Source organism: Leptidea sinapis, chromosome 10 (assembly GCF_905404315.1).
Source record: "Leptidea sinapis chromosome 10, ilLepSina1.1, whole genome shotgun sequence".
Taxonomy (NCBI): Eukaryota; Metazoa; Arthropoda; class Insecta; order Lepidoptera; family Pieridae; genus Leptidea; species Leptidea sinapis.
In genome coordinates, this window is record NC_066274.1 from 8,864,064 (window position 1) to 8,885,848 (window position 21,785).

General features: G+C 35.7%; 1 protein-coding gene across 1 annotated transcript in view; it reads right to left on the reverse strand.

The window, feature by feature from the left end:
• LOC126966622 (neuronal acetylcholine receptor subunit alpha-10-like) overlaps positions 1–21,785 on the reverse strand; it is a 78,698-nt gene that overhangs the window by 23,895 nt on the left and 33,018 nt on the right. The window contains exons 3-4 of the mRNA XM_050810788.1: positions 20,772–20,926; positions 14,263–14,446 (exon numbers count right to left, since the gene is read on the reverse strand). Of these exons, the coding sequence (XP_050666745.1) occupies positions 14,263–14,446; positions 20,772–20,926 (339 nt within the window). The remainder of the gene's footprint in view (positions 1–14,262; positions 14,447–20,771; positions 20,927–21,785) is intronic.

Consider the following 21,785-nt stretch of genomic DNA (forward strand, 5'->3'; position numbering starts at 1 on the left):
AGCAGTTTTAGATAGTACATCGCATAGGTGACCTTCCGTGCAATCTACAACTGGCTGCCTCGCCTGGATACGTGCAGACCAAATAAGGACTTTACTACGGCAGATAAACACTATTCGATATTATGTTCCTGGACTATAGAAACTTTGTGTAAAATTCGATACGATACACGCGAAGCATCCTTCTCCTGCACTACATTTTCTCTTGACCCTCAATACAAGCTCTTTATTCTCGGTTCATTGCAGGTCACGGGGATGACTCAGCCTCTACTCGTAAAGTGTGAAAATGTGATTCGAGAGCACTCAGACAACTCCTAAACACTAACATCTCACTCATATTATGAGTGCACGCGGTTCCAGTGTATTCGGAGAGTGGCAACACCGCTTAACATGCGCTCTGATGTCATCTATTCATTTAAAATGCATTGGGTTAAGTAACGTTCTATATGTAGGTATATAGTAACATAGAACAAATCACGTTGTATAAAAACAAAGCCGAAATATGGAACTTGCCATATATTATAGCTACCATAATAATCTTCGAATGCTATATCTATACATTGCCTCATTTACTCAAGTTGTTTAAAATATTCTTGTTCGATTGTAAAACATTTATTCAGTTAAGGTGACGTATTTGAGATCCGATTCGAAAAGTGACAGTTGATACAAGGAGGTCTAAGGAGAAAAGTGTGCTTACATTGTCTATAAGCACGCTTTTACCGTTCCGCTTTTAGACTGCGAATGATATTATGTCCTTATATTATGTGTACATTGGGTTAAATATATTTTTTTTAAATAAACAGTTGTTTAATTCATTAAACAGTGCGGCGCTACATTGGCGATATTCAATAAGCACAAGGGTTGAAGTACTTAACCGAAGTCATAAAAAAAATATTCAAAAATAAAACACATAATTCTTCTAAAGAAATCAATTCTCCATAATATCATTTCGGAACATCCTGTAAGAAATCTAGTAGCCGCGCACTAGCGCAGACACTGACACCTACTTCGTGCCGTCTTATGGGATCACGTAAGGGTGATTAAAATTTTGCTTCCTAAATATATAATTTATTTGTTAGAAAATTTGAAAATTTCAATTATTTACTTTAAATTTTAAAATTATTTTTACACGCTTTTTATTAGCTTCAGCTATATCTATGTATGTTTGTTTGTAACCGACTCATTTAGGCGCGATTTTGATCACTTTTTTTTAATATAACTTTCGTCTATCGTCTATATGACAGGAATTGATGTTAATTTTAAATTTACTTTTAGGTCCCTCCTAAAAGTAAATTCTCCCAAAATTTTTGAAAATGCAATATAGCCTATAGTATAACACCCGGGGATAGTGTAGCTTCCCAACAGTGAAAGAATTACTCAAATCAGTTCAGGAGTTGCGGAGCCTATACAAACAAATAAACATACAACCAAATCTTTCCTCTTTATAATATTTGTATAGATTAATTATAATTACATACATTGTTCATCATGCCTAATATACATTTACAGTGTTAGTATCAAAAACAGAAACAAAGAGGCACCCTTAATGGACTACATTCCTCACTAGGAAACCCTGTGCAGAGCCAACCAGTGATTACCGTCTGCTATATCTTTAACAAATTTATCTAATATTAGGAAATTTTCGAATACAATAGAGAATTTTTAATTCAACAATGCAAATTAAGTGCTAGTTTAAACAAAATTAAATAAAACACGCTTTGGTAAATAAACCAAACTAAAAATTCTATAAAAAGCGGGTTTTTTAGCATTTTTGAACTACTATTTATTTTACGATTGAGTTTAGATAACTCTACCCGTGTTCTCCATGTTCATTTAATGTTGATATTATAGCGTCACGCTGTATATTGTTAATAAATTGTATTCAATAACAAAATAAAAAAAAATTACAAATAAAACAACCGACTTCAAAAACACTATTCCAAAACAATAGATATAATAATTATGCACTAAAAAGTATAAAAATAATTGCGTATTTTTATACAATCTAATTCTAGTTATGATTATTGTTTTAGTGAACTTGAAGTACACTAACTAACAACTTGTCTAAATATGTGCAGATATATTAAATTTTTTTCAATGCAGCAATGAACGTTAGCGCTTAAGAGTTCCGTTACTTTGCCATGGATATAATCAGAACCTAACCAAACTATCTTTGAAGTATATCCTATCCAATAAAAAAAGAGTCATCGAAATCGGTCGGCGCATTATTGAGTTATTCTTAAATTTATCATCCAATTTGCTATACGTATGTGTAGCAAATTTCAATTTATTTATTTATTTATTTCACACACACATAGCAACTATCATTACAGGTATTACCTAATGCGACAGTTACAAACAAACAAGAATAACAAACACAGCAAACAACAAACAAATCAAACTACATTACATTACAAATAATATATCACCCCAGAAATAGAAAAAACTTAAAGATACTACATATATCAATTCCCTTGTGAGTTCACTCCACGTACACTCAAAAATGTCCACTTTGTTGTGGAGTTCATTTATATGGCGAAGGGCTCTAGTTAAAGGCGACTTTGCCAACACATTTAAGACTTTTATGATTTTTCTCATAGATGGCATTGTCAGATCTGAACCAAATTACAATGGGACCACACGGGAAGCACCAGCTTTTAAATAATTATCAAAATCGGTTCACCCAGTCGAAAGTTTTGAGGTAACAAACATAAAAAAAATACCGAAGAATTGAGAACCTCCTCCTTTTTTGAAGTCGGTTAATAAACACGTACAATAAGTTTTCATTCTATACATGGGATTTTTTAAAATATGAAATGCTTAGAAAAATATTGTAGACGTAAAGCCTACTATTGTATACATAAGCCAATTTCAACAGATTGATTTTAGAACCAATTATTGTGAATTATGCTTACAGCAAAAATGTTTAACACATAATTAAATTTTCTTTAAACTCTTTTCAAAGCTTTTACCGTACCTAACAAATTAAATGGCTTAAGCTGTTTACAAAGTTGGAAAATGCTCTGTTATATCAGCGGCTGATGTAAAATATGAATTTTCATTGAACCTTGATGCCAAATCGGCTTATATCAATAGCATCAGCATAGAAAAGAGTACAAGACTAAAATTTATATAGATATACAATATTATTTCGTTAGACCTGTTCTATAAGTATCTCTTATATCTGTAACTAGCTGACCCGACAGACGTTGTTCTGAATATAATAAAATGTTTTTTTATGAATTTGTCAATAATAGAAAATATGTCCATGCAAAAAAAATATTGGAAATAAGAATTATTGCTTTGGATTGTAAAATTTCTCCGACAATAACAACACCTACTTCGTTAATGGTGGGTGAATTAAACCTCCTTGTGTGATCACCGGCAGGTGTTTTGTCAGCTCGAATGACAATAATATGGCTGTTTTATTGCACGAACTCGTTGCATTCTAAGCCTATGTACTTCATTGTCACTCTTAAACTTATGACTTATCAGTCTACATAAAAATAATCTGATAGATAGTTAACAACTGTTGTTAATCTACCAACCATTGTTAGCTAAAATTAAGTTTATTTTCTACCCGAAAAGTTAGAAAGATATAAAAATTCTTAACAGTTATTCATTTTAAGCTATTCTTTTTAATTTAATTTCTGAACGACGGGGGATACATAAAAGGAAATACAAAATTGTTGTTTTTATTTAATTCTGAGCTTTTTCATATTTATTCATCCTTTAAACCTTCCCTGGACTTCCACAAATAATTCAAGAACAAAATTAGCCAAATCGGTCCAGCGGTTCTCGAGTTTTAGCGAGACTAACGAACAGCCATTCATTTTTATATATATAGATATAAGATTATTTATATTCCATACTAGTTGACCCGACAGACGTTGTTCTGTATATAAAAAATAAAATAATGTTTTTTATGAATTTGTCAGTAATATATCATAAAATCAAGATTTATTTCGTAAAATATACTCCCTGTTGTTGTAATGAAATTGTTTTACAGCAAAACTGTCAAACCGCGCGTCAATAAATTCTCTCATAGAAAGTATGTCCATACAAAAGAAATATCGGACGACGGGAACACATCAAAGGAAAAACAAAATTGTTGTTTTTATTTAATTCCGAACACTTTCATATTTATTTACCTTTTAAACCTTCCTTGGACTTCCACAAATAATTCAAGACCAATATTAGCCAAATCGGTCCAACCGTCCTCGAGTTTTAGCGAGACTAACGAACAGCAATTCATTTTTATATATATAGATATTGAATCATACGTCAATTTATCCTGTTTTTATATTTCAATAAGTCAATCGTAATTTCTAAATCCATAAGGAATAGAAAAAGCTTAAATCTGTTACATTCGTACAATACCAATAAAATAAAACCCTAAAAAGTGTGACCGCCCGAACCCGAAAGTGGTGAGGCAGCCGGCAATGGACTGGACTGGACAATCCGCAAAAACAGGGGTCAAGTGATGCCGGCCTTTAAGGTAGATATGCTCTTCTTGAAGATTGTGATTCAACCGGTGATTGATTCCACATAGTGGCTGTGTGACGCAAGAAATTTCTTGCAAAACACACGGTTGTAGAATGCCAGACCTGATGTGATGCGGCTGGCATTTAGCATTTTGACGCAATGTCCGGTAGTGGAATTCGGCTGCTGGTTTCAACCCTAACAACTTCTCTTGAGCCCTCCCCGTGATAAACTTTAATGTTGATGATTCGAGCCGCTCTATCTGTATGCGGTCAAATAGAAGAAGCTTTTACTGGGGAGGCGCTCGCCCTGACGTTAGAACAGTACTCTATGTGAGGCCGAATTTGCGTCTTATATAGTTGCAGGCGGTGGCTTGTAGTTAAGTGAATTCTGCTGTTTTATATACAATCGTATAAATTATTACCTACGTTTTGGTTCGGTTCACAGAGTTTATGACATATAATATATAATATAAAAATATTTATGAGTATATGTATAATCAGTCACTACTCCTTAAGGCCGGGTAGACCCAGCGAAGTATTACTGTCTTAAAAGTTGTAAGTACCTATACAAAATATTTACACAATAACTAATAAGAAATAATCACATAAACTTAATCCTTACAAATACAATAACGGGAAATTATAAATTCACAATCTATTTTATATCGTATACTATTTACGGAACAGAAAAGATGCGCGCGCGCAATAATTTGACACATGTGTGAGACCTGTAACTCGGTAATGTCCCGCGAGACGCTGGCGAACGACAAACGGATCACAAAATCACTTGAATAATCGTTAAAAAATAGTAGTATAAATGTAATGAAAAAAAAACGATCAGGTAGAATCGATTCCAACATTAATTACCTATAAAGTGATATTAATTATAGGAGAAAAGGAGTTTTATAACATGTTTAAAATAGAATTTGGCTTGAAAAAAATACTGTAAATCGAAGTGCGTTCGGGATTTTTTTCTATCGAGAAAATTGTATTGTATCGTGTATTAAACGGGTACATGGTAAGAAGAAAGAGTGGATTCTAAAATCTATATTTATTTCAGTTTCTGAATGTCATTATTTACGTATCAAAAATGAATTCTAAAAGTGGCAAAAACGGGATCACCTGGCCTTAAAGTTACGTGCTAATTGAGAGTGTCATTATCATATCCGCTAAACGCTTTAATTAAAAAATCCAAGTTCTTCGTAGAGCTCGCTTCATAAATTAGCTTCTATAAATCCTAGCGGCAATTTTAGTCTTGAAATTAAATCATTTCTCGTCAAACAGATATTTCTTTGTATCGTTCGTACACGTTTAAATTTAGCGCATCATGTAAAAAAATAAAGCGTCAAACAGGAGCTATCGAAAATCTGTGCTGTGGCCAATTGTCACAGGTAATCTGAGTAGTATCCCTTTTGACACACAGTGCCACATAGCTGCTATGTGATATTTTGGAGACATTATTTATTTATTCTTTGTAAAATATGTTCTAGGTTAGTTTTAGTTATAATTTTTCGTTTTTATTCTTATTTTTGTAGCTATGTAATGTTTCATATGGGTGTCAAATAAAAGATATTATTATTATAAATCTTGATGATTGTCCTGTACTAAATTTTTTCAAAACACTTAATTACCCCGCGTAATTTATTTTATTAATTTTCGACAACAGGCCTGCAAACTGAAAAAAATTGAAAATTGACTGAATTTTGGAAAATCTAAAGATATTCTTATTTTTATTTTTTTATAATCTCATCAACGTTCCAGCTTTACCAGCCAGTATTTCCTTTTTTGATTACAAAAGAAAACAAGCACGTCGTTCTCATTATTTTTTGAATACCTTACGTAGGTGCACTCTCATTTAAATATTAATAAGTAAAGTATATTAAGAAAATTATTTTTTTTACAATATAATAGGCACGAAACTGTTAATATTTGCTTGTTCAAGCTTAAACAGAGTATTAGAAAAATAGTGTAGAACGCACATATTGCACAAAGCATATTGAATTAAGCTAAATAATTATTTCAATCTCAAACAATTCTTACAAATACTATTTAAATTCTAAGAATTGTGAAACTCAATGAGAGTGGGCTGGTGGAAATCACCTAGCATTAAATGAGCCCATGCTCCTACATAATAGTCGAAATAAAAAAGTATTAATGATGATTCACGAAGGTTTTTTATAAACTTATCATTTTTATAAAGCCAGCAACATCAAAGGTGAAATGGTTTGCATTTCTCGCAATTATTCATAAACAAAGGAAGTCATTACTTCCCTACAACCGTTATGAACTGTACGCTCGCATATAAAATGCACATCGCGTGACTTTTTGTGAAGCCCACGCTGATTTATTTGTGAAGGAAACCGGAAGATGAAAACATGAAACTATTTTACGACAGTTAAGTCAACTACAATCTCTGCCGTAGCACTGTTTATCGTATATAATGAGAGTAGAATTTCTTTTTTGCATTCAACTCAATTCAATTTCAAAATATATTTACTAACAAGTAAATTACCAGTGGGAGGCTTTTACATAGGGTGCTGGCTAGATTATGGAAACATTAATGTGTAAGCATTACTGTGTTTCGGTCAGAAGGGCGTCCTAGCTAGTGAAATTACTGGGCAAATGAGAATTAACATCTTATATCTCAAGGTGATGAGTTTTTATGGTTATTTTATTTTTAGGGTTTTTCAAGAATCCTGAACGACACTGCATTGCAATGGGCAGTGCGTGTCAACTACCATCAGCTGAACGTCCTGCTCGTCTCGTCCCTTGTTATCATAAAAAAAAAAATCCCGAGGCATTGTTATTTCGTTATATCGTATTTTTTTTTTATGAATTACTGTTTTCATAAAGTTTTGACACAACTATAACGATACCATCCATGGGCCTCCTTTGTATGTATTAATTAATCATTGAAACTATCAATCCCATATAAATATATTTTCAGTCTTATCTATTTATTTTATTAAATAAATCTTTTATAAATAATAAAAGCGAATAACCATTACTAAAAATATCGTTTGCTACTTTATACTAAATATCGTCTTAAATCTTAAAACGTGGCGCATTGTATGATTTTCTTTTATCTGTAAAAATATTGTTTTATCTTTATTTATTATAATTTAGGCGAGATGGAGATAAGCTAATATTTTAAACTATGTATGAAATTTTTAATTGCGTAGATAGATAGAGTTTTCTCCTTACCCAAAAACTGATACAAGTTTCTGGTATGACAAAAATAACGTCCATACTAGTTCGTCATAATTTTTGAGAAAGTGCTTTGAAAATCGCACTCTAGAAGAACGCAATATATCCAGATAGTGAGAGTGACATCCAAATTTTTGTGGTGTCGTGTAAAGGTGGATTTCAACGGTAGGGTTAAGGTTGGACAGCTCTTCGTAACATCCGCGTGATAAATACGCTAGAAGACACACAATGGAACGACGTCTTTACGCGACGCCAAATGCTTGAACTGTTCAGAGGACTAGGTCTCTGGCAATTCGAATACCTCTGCGTTCTCTCTAGGCGGTCAAATGTTTCGATATTGGGTGGCACCAGACCCGAGAGCTTCATAATATATGGCCGAACAACAATTCGTAAGGACCGGATTGAAGTATTACCCATTTATGAAACCCACTTTCTTCGAAACCAATTTGTCTTTCAGATGACAGTGGAATTGGCAATCACTCTAGATTTTGAGACCCAGTATTCGGATACTAGGCGAAACATTAAGGGTAGTGTTATCAAAGAGCGGAATTACAGCATCATATGATCGAAGAAGATTTTCTTGTTATTAGAATCATAAAAGCTGCTAAAATTTCTAGTTTCTTTTATATTCTTTTAGGCAAGAATAGTTTTCAATTAAAATTATAATCCGATCCCATGTTGGCTGGGAGTTTGGGAAGATAAACATAGGTCTAACAACTGAGGTCATATTTTTAAATAAGTTTCAGGAACTCCGAATCAATCAATCTTGTGGTTGTGTACGAGTACATAAATACGTCACTAACAACATAAATATACAATTAACCCACGTTTGTTCAGCGGCTGTAAATCACATGAAACTTTACTGACTCCATTAAAACTTACATGATTAATTAAAAGTATCAAAAACAGCTACAAAATACTAATCAACGAGTAATTGGAAAAACTTAAGGCTCAGCCTAATACTGAACAAAAAGCTGAAGCAATTATCATTGAATCAATGTACCGAGAGTATACATATATCCGAGAGGGAAATCCGATCTATTCATTCAGTTTAATTTTGTAATCGATAAATATGAGAATCATCATTCGATCAAGACGTCTACTGCTGGACAAAGACCTCCCCCAAATATCGCCATGACGATCGGTACTGCGCTGCCCTCATCCAACCTACTCCGGCGATTTTGACCAGATCTTCGGTCCATCTTGTGGGGGGCCTACCAACTCTACGCCTTCCGGTACGTGGTCGCCATTCGAGGACCTTACTGCCCCAACAGAAAAAAATAAAAATGAGAGAAAATGTGAGAATAGAAAAAAATAATTAGAACGGAAAAATGAAAACAAATTCTGATTGTAAATGATATGCCCTGCCCATTACAATTTCAGTATTCTTGATGGATCTCAAAATTCTGAGCGGTATTGCAATTATTGGTCACAATATGCTAAGTCTCATTAGCCCAGGAATTTCACTGCCGCCGAAAAGCCGCCACTGTGGCACAATACTACAATAGAACAGTAGCGAAACTCAGCGTTCTCATTGAAATTTATACCTAAGTCTCGGCGGAGAGCTAGGGATGGTGTATACAAAAACATTGACGACGCGGACGGCGGGTCACAGATAATTTAACTCGGTCAGCGACTAGTCTCGGCGGCGTACGGCGTGGCACTCAATTGTTTTGTCTACCCAAGATCGCTTGGCGGCCGTGTAAGCCGTGTGTATGTGTGCGTGTGTCGAATCGGGCGCTCTAGTATGAAATTAAAGTACTATTCTATTACTGTATTGTAATTTATCAAAAGATAGCTAAAAACTACCAACGTGTTCCTAAAAGTATAAATTTTTAAAGCGACCAAAAAGAATAAGGGGCAGAAGAATTACTTAGGTAAACGCAAATAATTTTTTTATAAAAATTATATTTTATTATTTTTTTCCATTGAGAATTATAGGAACACAAATATATCATAAATTTGATGAAACACGTACGGTTTTAAAATGTCTAGTTCTCTCTGAAGTTCTCACCAGTTTGCGCAGAGACATACCGTATTCGCAGCAACATCGGAGAAGTTTCGCGAAGGTTAAGCATATCAGGTTAGGTCATTTTGTGATACGTCAAAAGTAATAATAATACCTATTATTGTTACAAAGAGGCACATGATATCGCCTAAAATTAAATGATGGTTTCATCACAAAGAAATAAAATATATATATACCGAATATACTTACCCATAAAAATAATTTTTAATCAAAAAATTTGTTCATAAATTTTTCGAAAAGCTTACATTTAGACGAATAAATGACCAAGAAACCTGTGGTATTAATATCTGTTTTTAATTTTTTTATAAATTAAAATATATAGCTTTTTATGTTAATTTAGAATCCCATTTAGAATTTAATTAGAAGAATTCCTATACTAAAAACAAAGCTAAAATGTGAAAATTGTGCACAGCTTAAGTATTAATCTTCAAAGAACTGCATAATAATTATGACTGTGCTTTTTTCATTACTACGTACAAGTTACCTTTGTGCGTCTAAAGAGTTCCGAAGCGCTGTAAACGATGTAATTTCGAAGCGCAATGTATGTTGTAATAATTCTTTTAACTTGCTTCCTGTATGTGACGTAACTATTATATTAAATCATAATCATAAGATACATAATAGCTTTAAGGGTAAACGTATATACTTTTAAAGTCCCAGCCACTGTTCCGGCATTATCTATAAATAAATTTAAATGTTTTCAAACAATGGCTCTGTCGTAAAACTTACTTCCCCACAGCTGAATATCTAAGTGATCCGACAGCCTGGGACTAGGGTTAGCTAGTTATCTGTATATAAGTGTCATGTTAGAACACTCCAATAATATTTGCAATAAAAATTGTAGATAAGGTTGTTTGAAAAATATTAATAAGCCAATCAATTTATTATTTGTTATACAATTAATTATTTTTCATTTGTTATAAATAATTTATCAAACTTATTAATTTATATTAACTGAATTACAGCGTAACTAATATTAGCAGGGTTAGATACACTTAATTGAGCTTAACTTTACTAAATTGGTATCCATATCGTAGCATCGAATTATATTCATCATCATCATCATCAACTGGAAGACATCCAATGCTCCACAAAGGCCTACCCTAAAGATCACAACGACGATCGGTCCTGCGCTGCCCTCATCCAACGTATTCCGGCTGTCCTGACCAGATCGTCGGTCTATCTTGTAGGGGGCGTACCAACACTGCGTCTTCCGGTACCGTGGTCGCCATTCGAGGATATTTTTGCCCCATCGGCCATCTGTCCGTCGGACTATATGTCCTGCCCACTGCCACTTCAGTTTCGCTATCGCTAATCATTAGGGCTATTTTAATGACTTTGGTTCTCCTACGGATCTCCTCATTTTTGATTCGATCTCGCATAGCCCTCTCCATTGCCTTCTGAGCAACCATGGCCGTTCTCATCAATCCCATAGTTAGCGAACACGTTTGCTATTATAAGTCAATCTGCAGCATTTTGAAATTCGACCGGTAATCCGAGTAAGCCATTCTGAAGCACTTAGAATTACGCACGCCTCATTCGATTTCTGTTTTTAGTAAGTGCTATTTCCCTTTGAACTTATAATAGAATGAAGATGAATAATGTAGGTATAGTTTTGACTAGGTAGATTCGAACACTCTACACAAAAGTTTACAAAAAATTGTGCAGGAACGTAACAGTAGTAACAGTACGCCACATTTAGTAGATAATAAGTTTGTTGATCGACACAAATTTTGGGGTTCAAAAGCAGTTCAAAGTATGTTCTAAAAGCGGTATGTAAGAGAATGCGCAATATAGTCCTTTCACAAATTAGTTAACTTACCTAGAAGGAAGCCGCGGTTAATACATGAAGAAGCTGAATGCAATCGTTTATCATTTGGGTCAGATTCCGTCTCAAATGGCCCGCTCATTACCGGATGAAATCGCGTTGTACAAATTGCGAGGTAATTTAATATTCGTTTTACTGTCTTCAAGAAGAATCCACCCGAGTAATTTAAGTCTGTAGCGAATTCCTTAACTGCGTTTGTGACAAAGCCCCAAAATCGTGTTACCAATCCTGTGTTTAACTATATATCTGCGTTCTCTTAGCTTAAAGTTGATACAAATGCTTTCTAAATCACTTCACACTATTTTTAATTTATCGATCATTTCGATGACGATCAGATCATCGTGTCGCAGTGCGTTCGCACTTCGCATCATAAAAATGACTCAAACAAATCATATGTTTAATCAAACGTGCTGTAAGAAATATAAACTCAACTTTACCTTTTAAAGAAAAAAAATAAAACTGTTAAGATTAAACTTAGTATACTAGACGTAATAGACAACAACTCTTCTCGTTACGGCGAGACTAAATTTAAAAGTTCATGTGTGCTAGTTTTATAGATGTGTTTGGGAGTTAGTGAAGTGTGTAGTATTTTGCTTTTGATTAATCCCTACGCAAATATTGATAAGCGGCGTCATTTTCACGTATACAATATTCAATTATGTAACACATATTTTTTTGCATAAAATCAAAAATAAACAGCATGAATAAATAAAATAAAAATCTAAATATGTCCTATTTAATAAAATTAAAATAAAAATGTTTTTAAACTCGCGACTAAGAGTCATCTATTTATTTAGATAGTTACATCAACAACACATCAATAAACAACTATAATTTTAGCAAGTACACAAGGGATAGTACAATACGGCAAGTTTATACAGGTGTAAACAACATTTACAATAGTGCGATAAGCATATCAAAGTTGAACATTTTTTTTTATATATATATCTATTTATTTATAAAAAATATATTTTACTGATATATAAAAACCCCTGAGGTTTGTACAATTGCTAAAGTAAGTCTACACCAACACAGTTAAATTAATAAAAGAAAAAATAGTTCACAATCGTTAGAAACTTAGATATACATTATAATTTTACAAATAAAAGTAAAAGTACTTGATACAATTAATAGTTAAGCACGATAAGTTGATCGGTGGTCAGTCAAGTCTTAAAAAGTATTTTTTTAAATTCTGTTTTAAATTAGTCTCAGTCAACGAGTCGGTCAAGTCACGTGGCAGTTTATTAATCAGTCTAGGTACTATGTAAGCTGTTGTTCTTTCTCCGAACGCATTGGATGCCCGAGGCATGTGCAGCCGGTTTAGACTAGACAGCCCGCGTATTAAACATAATAAATTAAAGAAATGAAGAGTTAAACAAAAACGATGATAAAAATGACTTAACTACATTTCTATTACAAAAAATATATAATATAACTATACAAGGATACAATAATTAACTTCTAATATAATTCGTCGTAGTTTACAAAGCCGTAGCAAGACAATAACGGTTATTAAAGATAACTCATTCTATAATTATTTCAAAAAGCGAAGTCTGATTACGAAAAATAAGTATTAACTGAAAGTAATAATCACTATTTTTCTTTGAGAGAATGAATACAAACGAAATGAAATGTCTTCACATCTGGAGGAAATAACTTATACGAAATGTTTGAATTGTAGAGATGACCCAGTTATTAAACACGCGTCTATTGGAGTACCTCCACTGTTTAAATAGAACCTTATGGCTTATTCAATTTGAGATATTACATTGTTTGTCAAAGAGACCGCCATTTCTTATAAACGATTGAGCAAAACTACTTCATCTATACAAATATACATATAAATAAAATTGGAGTGTCTGTTTGTTACATTGAAATAACTGTTTTTGTACTATATGTATATGAATATATATACAGTACTTACACCAAAATAGCATTTTTTTAAATTTTTGTTTGTCTCTCTGTTTGTTCCGGATAATCTCTGAAATGGCTGGACCGGTTTTGATTGGACTTTTTTTGGCATGTAGCTGATGTAATAAGGGATAAGTTAGGCTACCTTTTTTTTTAGAAAAATTCTTATATTTAGAAAAATAAAGTAATGTTTCAATGCCCAAGAAACGGTCTAACCCTAAAAATAATTTATATCGCAAAACAACGTTTGCCGGGTTAGCTAGTATTTAAAATAAGAGTTATTGTGAATTAGTACAATAACTATCTTCTATACTAATAATTGGAGAGTCGGTTATTTTCGGTTATACTGTGAAAACTACTGAACCGATCGGTATAATATTTTTATCTAACCCGCCAAACGAAGTTCATCTTCAAAAATTTTATTAATTCCATTGGGTACCACAACAGCGCCTATTTCTGCCACGAAGCAGTAATGTGTAAACATTATTGTATTTCAGTCTGTAGGGCGCCGTAGCTAGTGAAATTACTGGGCAAATGAGACTTAACATCTTATGTCTCATGGTGACGAGTATAATTGTGGTGCTCAGTTTTTGGGTTTTTCAAGAATCCTGAGGGGGACGTATCAATTACCATCACTTGAACGTCCTGCTTGTCTTGTCCCTTATTATCTATCTTTATACAAATTGGAGAGCCGGTTTTTTTCGATTGTACTGTGAAAACTACTGAATCGATCGGTAAAATACTTTTCTCCATCCCGCCAAAGGATGTTTAACTTCAAAAATTTCCAATACTTACAAATATCGTACCTGATATCCATCGTAAGTCCAAGAAGCCCACTTCATTGTACATACTTGTATATCGAACGGAAACTGCTCCACATTGATGTCACAGACGGACACGTATATTCCGTGACTTAACCAAGTTACTTCGCCAGTGTGTTTCACAATGACGTTTGTGTTTATAACTGCAGAACTGTAGTTGGGATCGGCACTGCGGAAAGATTTTCTATTAATACACCATAAATATATGAATTTCAAATTGCGTAATACAGAATGTTTAATTATGAAAGTGAATAAGGTTTTTACAACTATCCATTGAGTTTTTGAGGTTTTGAAAAAATTACAACGAATGTAATTATAACGTTTATATTTTATTCCGACGACTCCTTTATGGTTAACATGTTAGTTTTAGGACAAAATTCAGGAGCCATATTACCAAAATCGAAATACGAAGTTTCGGATGGCGGATTGTACATTTTTACTTTTACGAAAGTGTTTCGGATACGAAGATCGACACGAAGTTCCCGATTCGACATTTTGACTTTCGTTTACCTTATTCCAAAATTCACTTAACATTTACTTTTTGTTGTTTAACATTATTATGATCGTTTCTGCAACTTTCCTTTTTATGGTTGTGTCTATGGTTCCGAAACGAAATCCGTCTGCACTATTCAGACCCGAAGTACTTTGGTAATAGGATTTAATTCGAAGCTCGTCGTTTCTCGTTTCGGGCCGAAACGTCGGTTTTCGATTTTGGTATAGACCTGTTGTTACGAGCGGTAAAGTAGAGTTTTCTGGTAGATATTGACACGGGAGTGGGTCAGGGATTGGAAATAATACTCCGCTTATAGGAACTAGTCTTTATTTGCGTTCACTTTTTCTGAACTTGCACTTCGCTGGTCTGCCGCTGTTCCTCTTGTGGGCGGCGGTACCTTCAACGCGTCACACCGCACCGAACAATAAGTCTCTTCTATCTTCTTCCTCTTGGAACACTTCCACTTTTCACTACTTCTTCTTTTCTTCTTCTTCTTCTTTACACTTTCGAGTCAGAACTAGAACTGCCGTAGGCCACGCTTAGTACGGCTTATATACCCCCGGATCCGTTCTATTTTCAAAATGATTCTCCCATTCCATCTTTAAATTTAAATTGTACTAGAAAATTCTTTTAACTATTTTTATCCTGCTTACACATTTTCCATCACTTTTTTTCTGTTCGATTTGGTCCTGAACTAACTAGAAATTTCCTTTAACTTCACAAACCCAAAAAAATCCATACACTGGTAGGTGTATCGAACCCGGGTCTACAGCGTCTAAAGTAAACACTTTTCCGCTGAGCTACGAGTAATGCTGACGGAGCTGTTGAAATTAACAATGTCTTGAAGTTTGACAACTCTCGTCATATACTTCGAAGGGTTGCTACGCAACACTGCCCCCTCCCAAAACATGATCGTCCCGATCATCGTTGCTTCCGTAGTACTTAGCCACCCGTTCGACATGTACGATTTTCGGGGGACTTCGAGGGGTACGCTGGATCCTGAGAGTCACATCAGTTATCCTTGTGATTACTTTGTATGGTCCCTCCCAACTTGGTTGGAGCTGTCATCTCTTGGCAGGACTACCGGGACTAGGGTCTGCGATCTCGGATTTAAAGTAGTGTCTCGTAAGCACAACACTTTCCCAAAAGTTCCGCCTTTTATTGGAATTTCTTCACCTCCATGCTTCAATACACCATGTTTCATGTTAATCGTACACTGATGATTTCGAAGAAAATCCAACCCAATGATGCAGTCATCTGCATATCTGCGATTACCACTTTTTGCCAGTACAACGTATTACCGATTTTAACGGCCCGATCTTCTCTCCCTGGACTGGTATGCGCTGGCCGGTAGCTGTTGTGAGTGTTAAGTTTGCATTTTCTCGCATATGTCGTCTTCCGATGCTCTCTAGTCTTCTTTGGCTAACGACTGTACGTGAGGCTCCCGTATCCAAAGTGAAACGGCAAGATTTCCATTTATCATTCCCTCTATAACTAAAGTGTTTCTGTCACATGTCTGCTTAATGAAGATCCTTGGGGCTTTGCTTCTACCAGCCAGCGCCCACCCCACTGCCCTGGCCTTTTCTAGTTTTCCTGCTGCTCCATCGGTGATGTTGAGACCGCCGCATCCTTCCTACCTTGCGTTATGCTCTAACGCCTGGGGCAAGTGCTCCTAATGTGTCCTCGCTCCCCACACCCATAGCATACTGGGCTATATGCTTGCCTTCGGCTGGAATCTGCTGGTACAATTTTGCGGAGTCTCAACCCCCGAGAATCGTGGCGAACTGCTTCCACTTCCAACGCATGTGCCACCGCTTCCTTCAAGCTAGTATGATGACTCAGTCGTACGGCTGCTCTTACTTCGGCGTCCCGTATTCCATCGATGAACACTTGGAGCAACATTTCTTCTATTGCAGTTGGCGACGACTGATATGCTTTACGCACTAGCTTCTCAGCTTCGAGGGACCACTGCTGCAGAGTTTCGTTGGCCCTTTGACTGCGGTCCTAAAGCTGCGCCCGATACACATGCTCAAGGTGTTTATCGCCATAACGTGCCTCCAACGCGTTAAGAAGGTCCGTATATGTTACTTCCTCCTTCCCAGCGCCGAGTGCTTCCAATACGGAAAGTGCTTCATCACGGAGCGCTAGTGTGAGGGCAGAGTGTGCTTCTAGGTCACTCCAACCACTTGCTCTTCTGACCGTCTCTAATTGTAGCTTGAAGGCGGCCCAGGAAGACTTGCCGTCGTAGGGGGGTACTTTCAAACTTCTGGTCGATGTGGTGGCTCCTGGGTTGGCTGAATAACCCCCACACACGACCTTCCTATTGAGCTGATGAATAGTTGCTTCCATCTCCCCCATCTTCCTTTCCACAGTGTCAATCCGGGCGATCTCCTTTTCTACAGTGTCAATCCTGGCGATCTCCTTTTCTACAGCGTCAATCCGGGCGGAGTTTTTCTGCACCACTGATAAAATTTCCTTGGAGAGGCCTTCATGCAGACCTCGCAGCTGCTCCTCCTGTCGACGTGCTTACTCTTCCTGCAAGGCTCGCAGCTGCTCCTCCTGTCGACGCACTTGCTCCTCCTGTCGGAGCGCTTGTTCCTCTTGCAAGCCCCGCAGCTGCTCCTCCTGTCGGCGCGCTTGTTCCTCTTGCAAGCCCCGCAGCTGCTCCTCCTGTTGACGCGCTTGCTCTTCCTGTCGGCGCACTTGCTCCTCCTGTCGGCGCGCTTGCTCTTGCATCATGGCGGCCATCTGCTGAATGAGCGCGCTGATGTCTACGGCAGGAGCCTGCGGCGCTGACACGGTCGCACTGAGTCCAGAGCCGGATGCTTGTTGTGACTCGTCCTCTGCCGCTGCAGCTGCTCCCGCTCGCGTGGTCACTCCCTTCTCGTTCGTGGGCACTAATGGCATCTTTCCAATCCCACTTCTGACACCAATTGACACGGGAGTGGGTCAGGGATTGGAAATAATACTCCGCTTATAGGAACGAGTCTTTATTTGCGTTCACTTTTTCTGAACTTGCACTTCGCCGGTCTGCCGCTGTTCCTCTTGTGGGCGGCGGTACCTTCAACGCGTCACACCGCACCGAACACTAAGTCTCTTCTATCTTCTTCCTCTTGGAACACTTCCACTTTTCACTACTTCTTCTTTTCTTCTTCTTCTCTACTAGAAAATTCTTTTTACTATTTTTATCCTGCTTACACATTTTCCATCCCTTTTTTTCTGTTCGATTTGATCCTGAACTAACTAGAAATTTCCTTTAACTTCACAAACCCAAAAAAATCCATACACTGGTAGGTGTATGGAACCCGGGTCTACAGCGTCTAAAGTAAACACTTTTCCGCTGAGCTACGAGTAATGCTGACGGAGCTGTTGAAATTAACAATGTCTTGAAGTTTGACTACTCTCGTCATATACTTTGAAGGGTTGCTACGCAACAATATCGTTACTTATATATAGCGAACAAATAATCTGGTATGGCCTAGCTTATCAGTTAGCTCTGCCTACAGAGCTAGGAAAAGCTCTCAACAAACCTTCTCCTTGTAGTCGTGTCTCGCAAGAACGGTAATTAAATTTTTAGCGCCAACATCGACGTAGCTGGCTCACATCATTGTATTGTTCCTTCTCACAGAAATGGGCATAAGCCATTGTGTAACTTACATAAAATATTACTATATATCAAAATATGTCCCTGGGCCCATGGGTGTCGTAAGAGGTGGGAAAACATACACATGCCCATGGACATCCACAAAACCAGAAGTAAAAGATGCGTTGACGGCTTTGCTTAAGAACACACCACAGATTTGAAAACTTTATCATGGAGAGCTGGATACTTTGGATTTAAATAAAACCTCTTTGGTACGAAATTCAGAGGGATACTTTATTCACGAGACAGCTACAATATTATTAGTTTAAAAAATGTACAACAATGGATTGGATCCGAGGGTAACAAACAATATTCAGCCCAAAAAATAAAGTATTCAGATCGTCTTTCACTTCAAAAATAAATAATTTAAAATATAAAGTTCGATTAATTACCAGGGCTAGTTACTTGATACTATCTAAGACTAGAACAAGTTATGGCACTAGCTTTGCAACAGTCTCCTGTCAGAAACATAACAGGGGTTTTTCTTGTTATTGAGTATAATGAAAAATTATTTAATCAATTATCTTCTCTTTTATATTTTAATCTTGTTCCCAATGCTAGAGCATTTGGCAAGTCTAAAAAAATAATAAACAGTCTAATGTGGTCCCTTAAAAAGATTGAATCTTTTAAATCTAACTTATCAGACCACATCCTTTTAAAGTATTTAAAAATTATATTTGAAACTGATTAGTGTTCATGAATTTAAAGCCATTAAATTTTTTTAAATTACAGTGACCTGTGTACATATTTCTGCAGAAGAATATTATAAGTACACTAGCCGTTCCCACCCGCTTCGCTGGGCAAATTTTAAAAGGAAGGAATGTTGAAATTCGAAAAGTAAATAGCCATAAACCATCTAGGATAAATTTTACATCTAATGATGGTAGTTTCGATACGATCAGTTGTTTTGGCTTGATTGAGCCTCAAACAAAGACCATTTTCATTATATATATATAGAAGAAGGATACGTACCGAAACCTTATAAATAGATACGTTACGAACGACGAAACTATTTATTATTAGTGAAACTTATCAATTATTATGTTCTCGTCTAACTGACTTTAAGTTTTTAAAGAGAAATAGGTATATTTAAACCCAATTACATTTCTAAAATACTAATTAATGAACTCAAAATGTGGCTCATTTTAATTCAACAAAATAATATTCAAATTAACAAAGCGAGGGCAACAATATTTACGATCGACAACAGCTGTCTTTATAAGCCCCGAAATATAATTGCACAAATTTTTCTTGAGAGAAAATTTCTGTACATTTATATTTGAGGTATGATATTGGGGATTTGTACTGAAAATTTCAATATTTTTTTTGTAAGGTAAGATATATTTTTACCACACATCCGCGGAAAGTTCCCATTCCGAACCTGGAAGGAGGGAAGGAACCTTTCCGGGAAGGAGATTTTTGAATGACGTTGTTGAAGCATGATTCAACAATTTCATAGAGCCGAAAAGTGCCACTTTCCTCCCGGAAAATATGGCAAAAAGCTTTCCGTAATAGGTGTGGTATAGTAGATTGTTAACCGAGGGTCGAAAGAATCAATTCCCGAGGTATTTAGACGCCCGAGCGCAGCGAGTTCGGCTATAGTCCGAGTAGGAATTGATACTTTTAATCGAGTTAAACACTCTACTTTTCATTTTGAATATGAGGAAAATAAAACTAGTTGTTTATCTAAGCACAAATTAGTATCCCGCCAATTTATGTCGACTTTTTAAATTTCAAATATGGAACTTACCGCGTAATTGTTGCGACTTATTCCGCTCAAAGAAGTTTGCGCTAAGTTCACACTGGCTGTTTAGAAAGTCACATGGCCGCAGCATTTTTCTAATTAGTCCTTTTTTACATAACACTCTTCACAGCAATTCTATTTTTAAAGTTCATTCCGGCCCTTAGGTGGGAAGTAATTTGTATGAGTTTTTCCCTCTCTATGGAGGGAAACAGAATTTTCCACCCAATAATCAGATCAAAACAACATTACTTTCCGAGTATGAGAAATGAAAAATATATTTACTTGATAGAATTTAAGCTATATATTTTTACCTTTCTAGGTAAAGATAGTGGTCGTATCGAATCGAAGTATTATGTAACCTGTCAGATATCTGCTATGTGACGGTAAGGTCATTTATGCCTTTGGTGCAAAACTCTTGGGATCCAAAACGAAAAGAAGACCATCGCTGACTATTATTATAAAGCGTCTAAACGGATATATGAAATGAAAAACCGAAAATTGGTACATGGGGGTCGGAAACTATACCAGAGGCACCTACGGTAAAATTGTATATTACATAACATATTTGTTTCATGAAATTTGATTTCAATTCATTGATTGATTAAGATACATACTTGTTATATAGAATGATGTCCGGCTTCCAAACTCGTTGGTGAGGTAGTCTTATGACACTAATGCCGTTGAAATCACTGGTGTTCCACCGGAGATGGTGATCCATCCAAATCTGTGTAATCCAACAGTTGGTTGTGAGCAGCTGGTCTTTCTCCACCTGTGGTAACACATTAAATTTAATATAATTTGACTTATGAGAAACACAAGAGGTCGACCGAAAACACGGGAGAAAAATATATGTTATTTATTTATTGTCAACTAGCTTACCCGACAGACGTTGTTCTGTATATAATAAATAAAATAATATTTTTATATGAATTTGTTAATAATTTATCATAACATCAAAAATTACTTCGGAAAATATGCACCCTGCTGTCGTAATGAAATTGTTTCACAGCAGAACTGTCAAACCGTGCGTCAATTAATTCTCTCATAGAAATGATGTATGGACACATCAAAGGAAAAACAAATTTGTTGTTTTTATTTAATTTAGCAGCATTTTCCTATTTATTCACCTTTTAAACCTATGGACTTCCACAAATAATTCAAGACTTAAATTTGCCAAATCGGTCCAGCCGTTCTCAAGTTTTAGCGAGACTAACGAACAGCAATTCATTTTTATATATATAGATTAGCAGCATTTTCCTATTTATTCATCTCTTAAACCTTCTCTGAACTTCCACAAATAATTCAAGACTTAAATTTGCCAAATCGGTCCAGCCGTTCTCGAGTTTTAGCGAGACTAACGAACAGCAATTAATTTTTATATATAAAGATAGATAGATTAGCACGACAGTGCCACTTACACTAATTGACGAAACACAAAAAGGAAAAATTACAAACAAAAAGAAATATTAAAAGATTATTGAATTAATTATACAGTTTCAATGCTCTCCGCGTACCTTAGTATTTCAGAAACTAGGGAAGTCCATCATTGAATTGTTTCCATTGAGCATTCTTTTTCAAGAGCGCGTTGAAAGATGTCAATGAACGCGGTATAGGTGCCATGGCTCGGG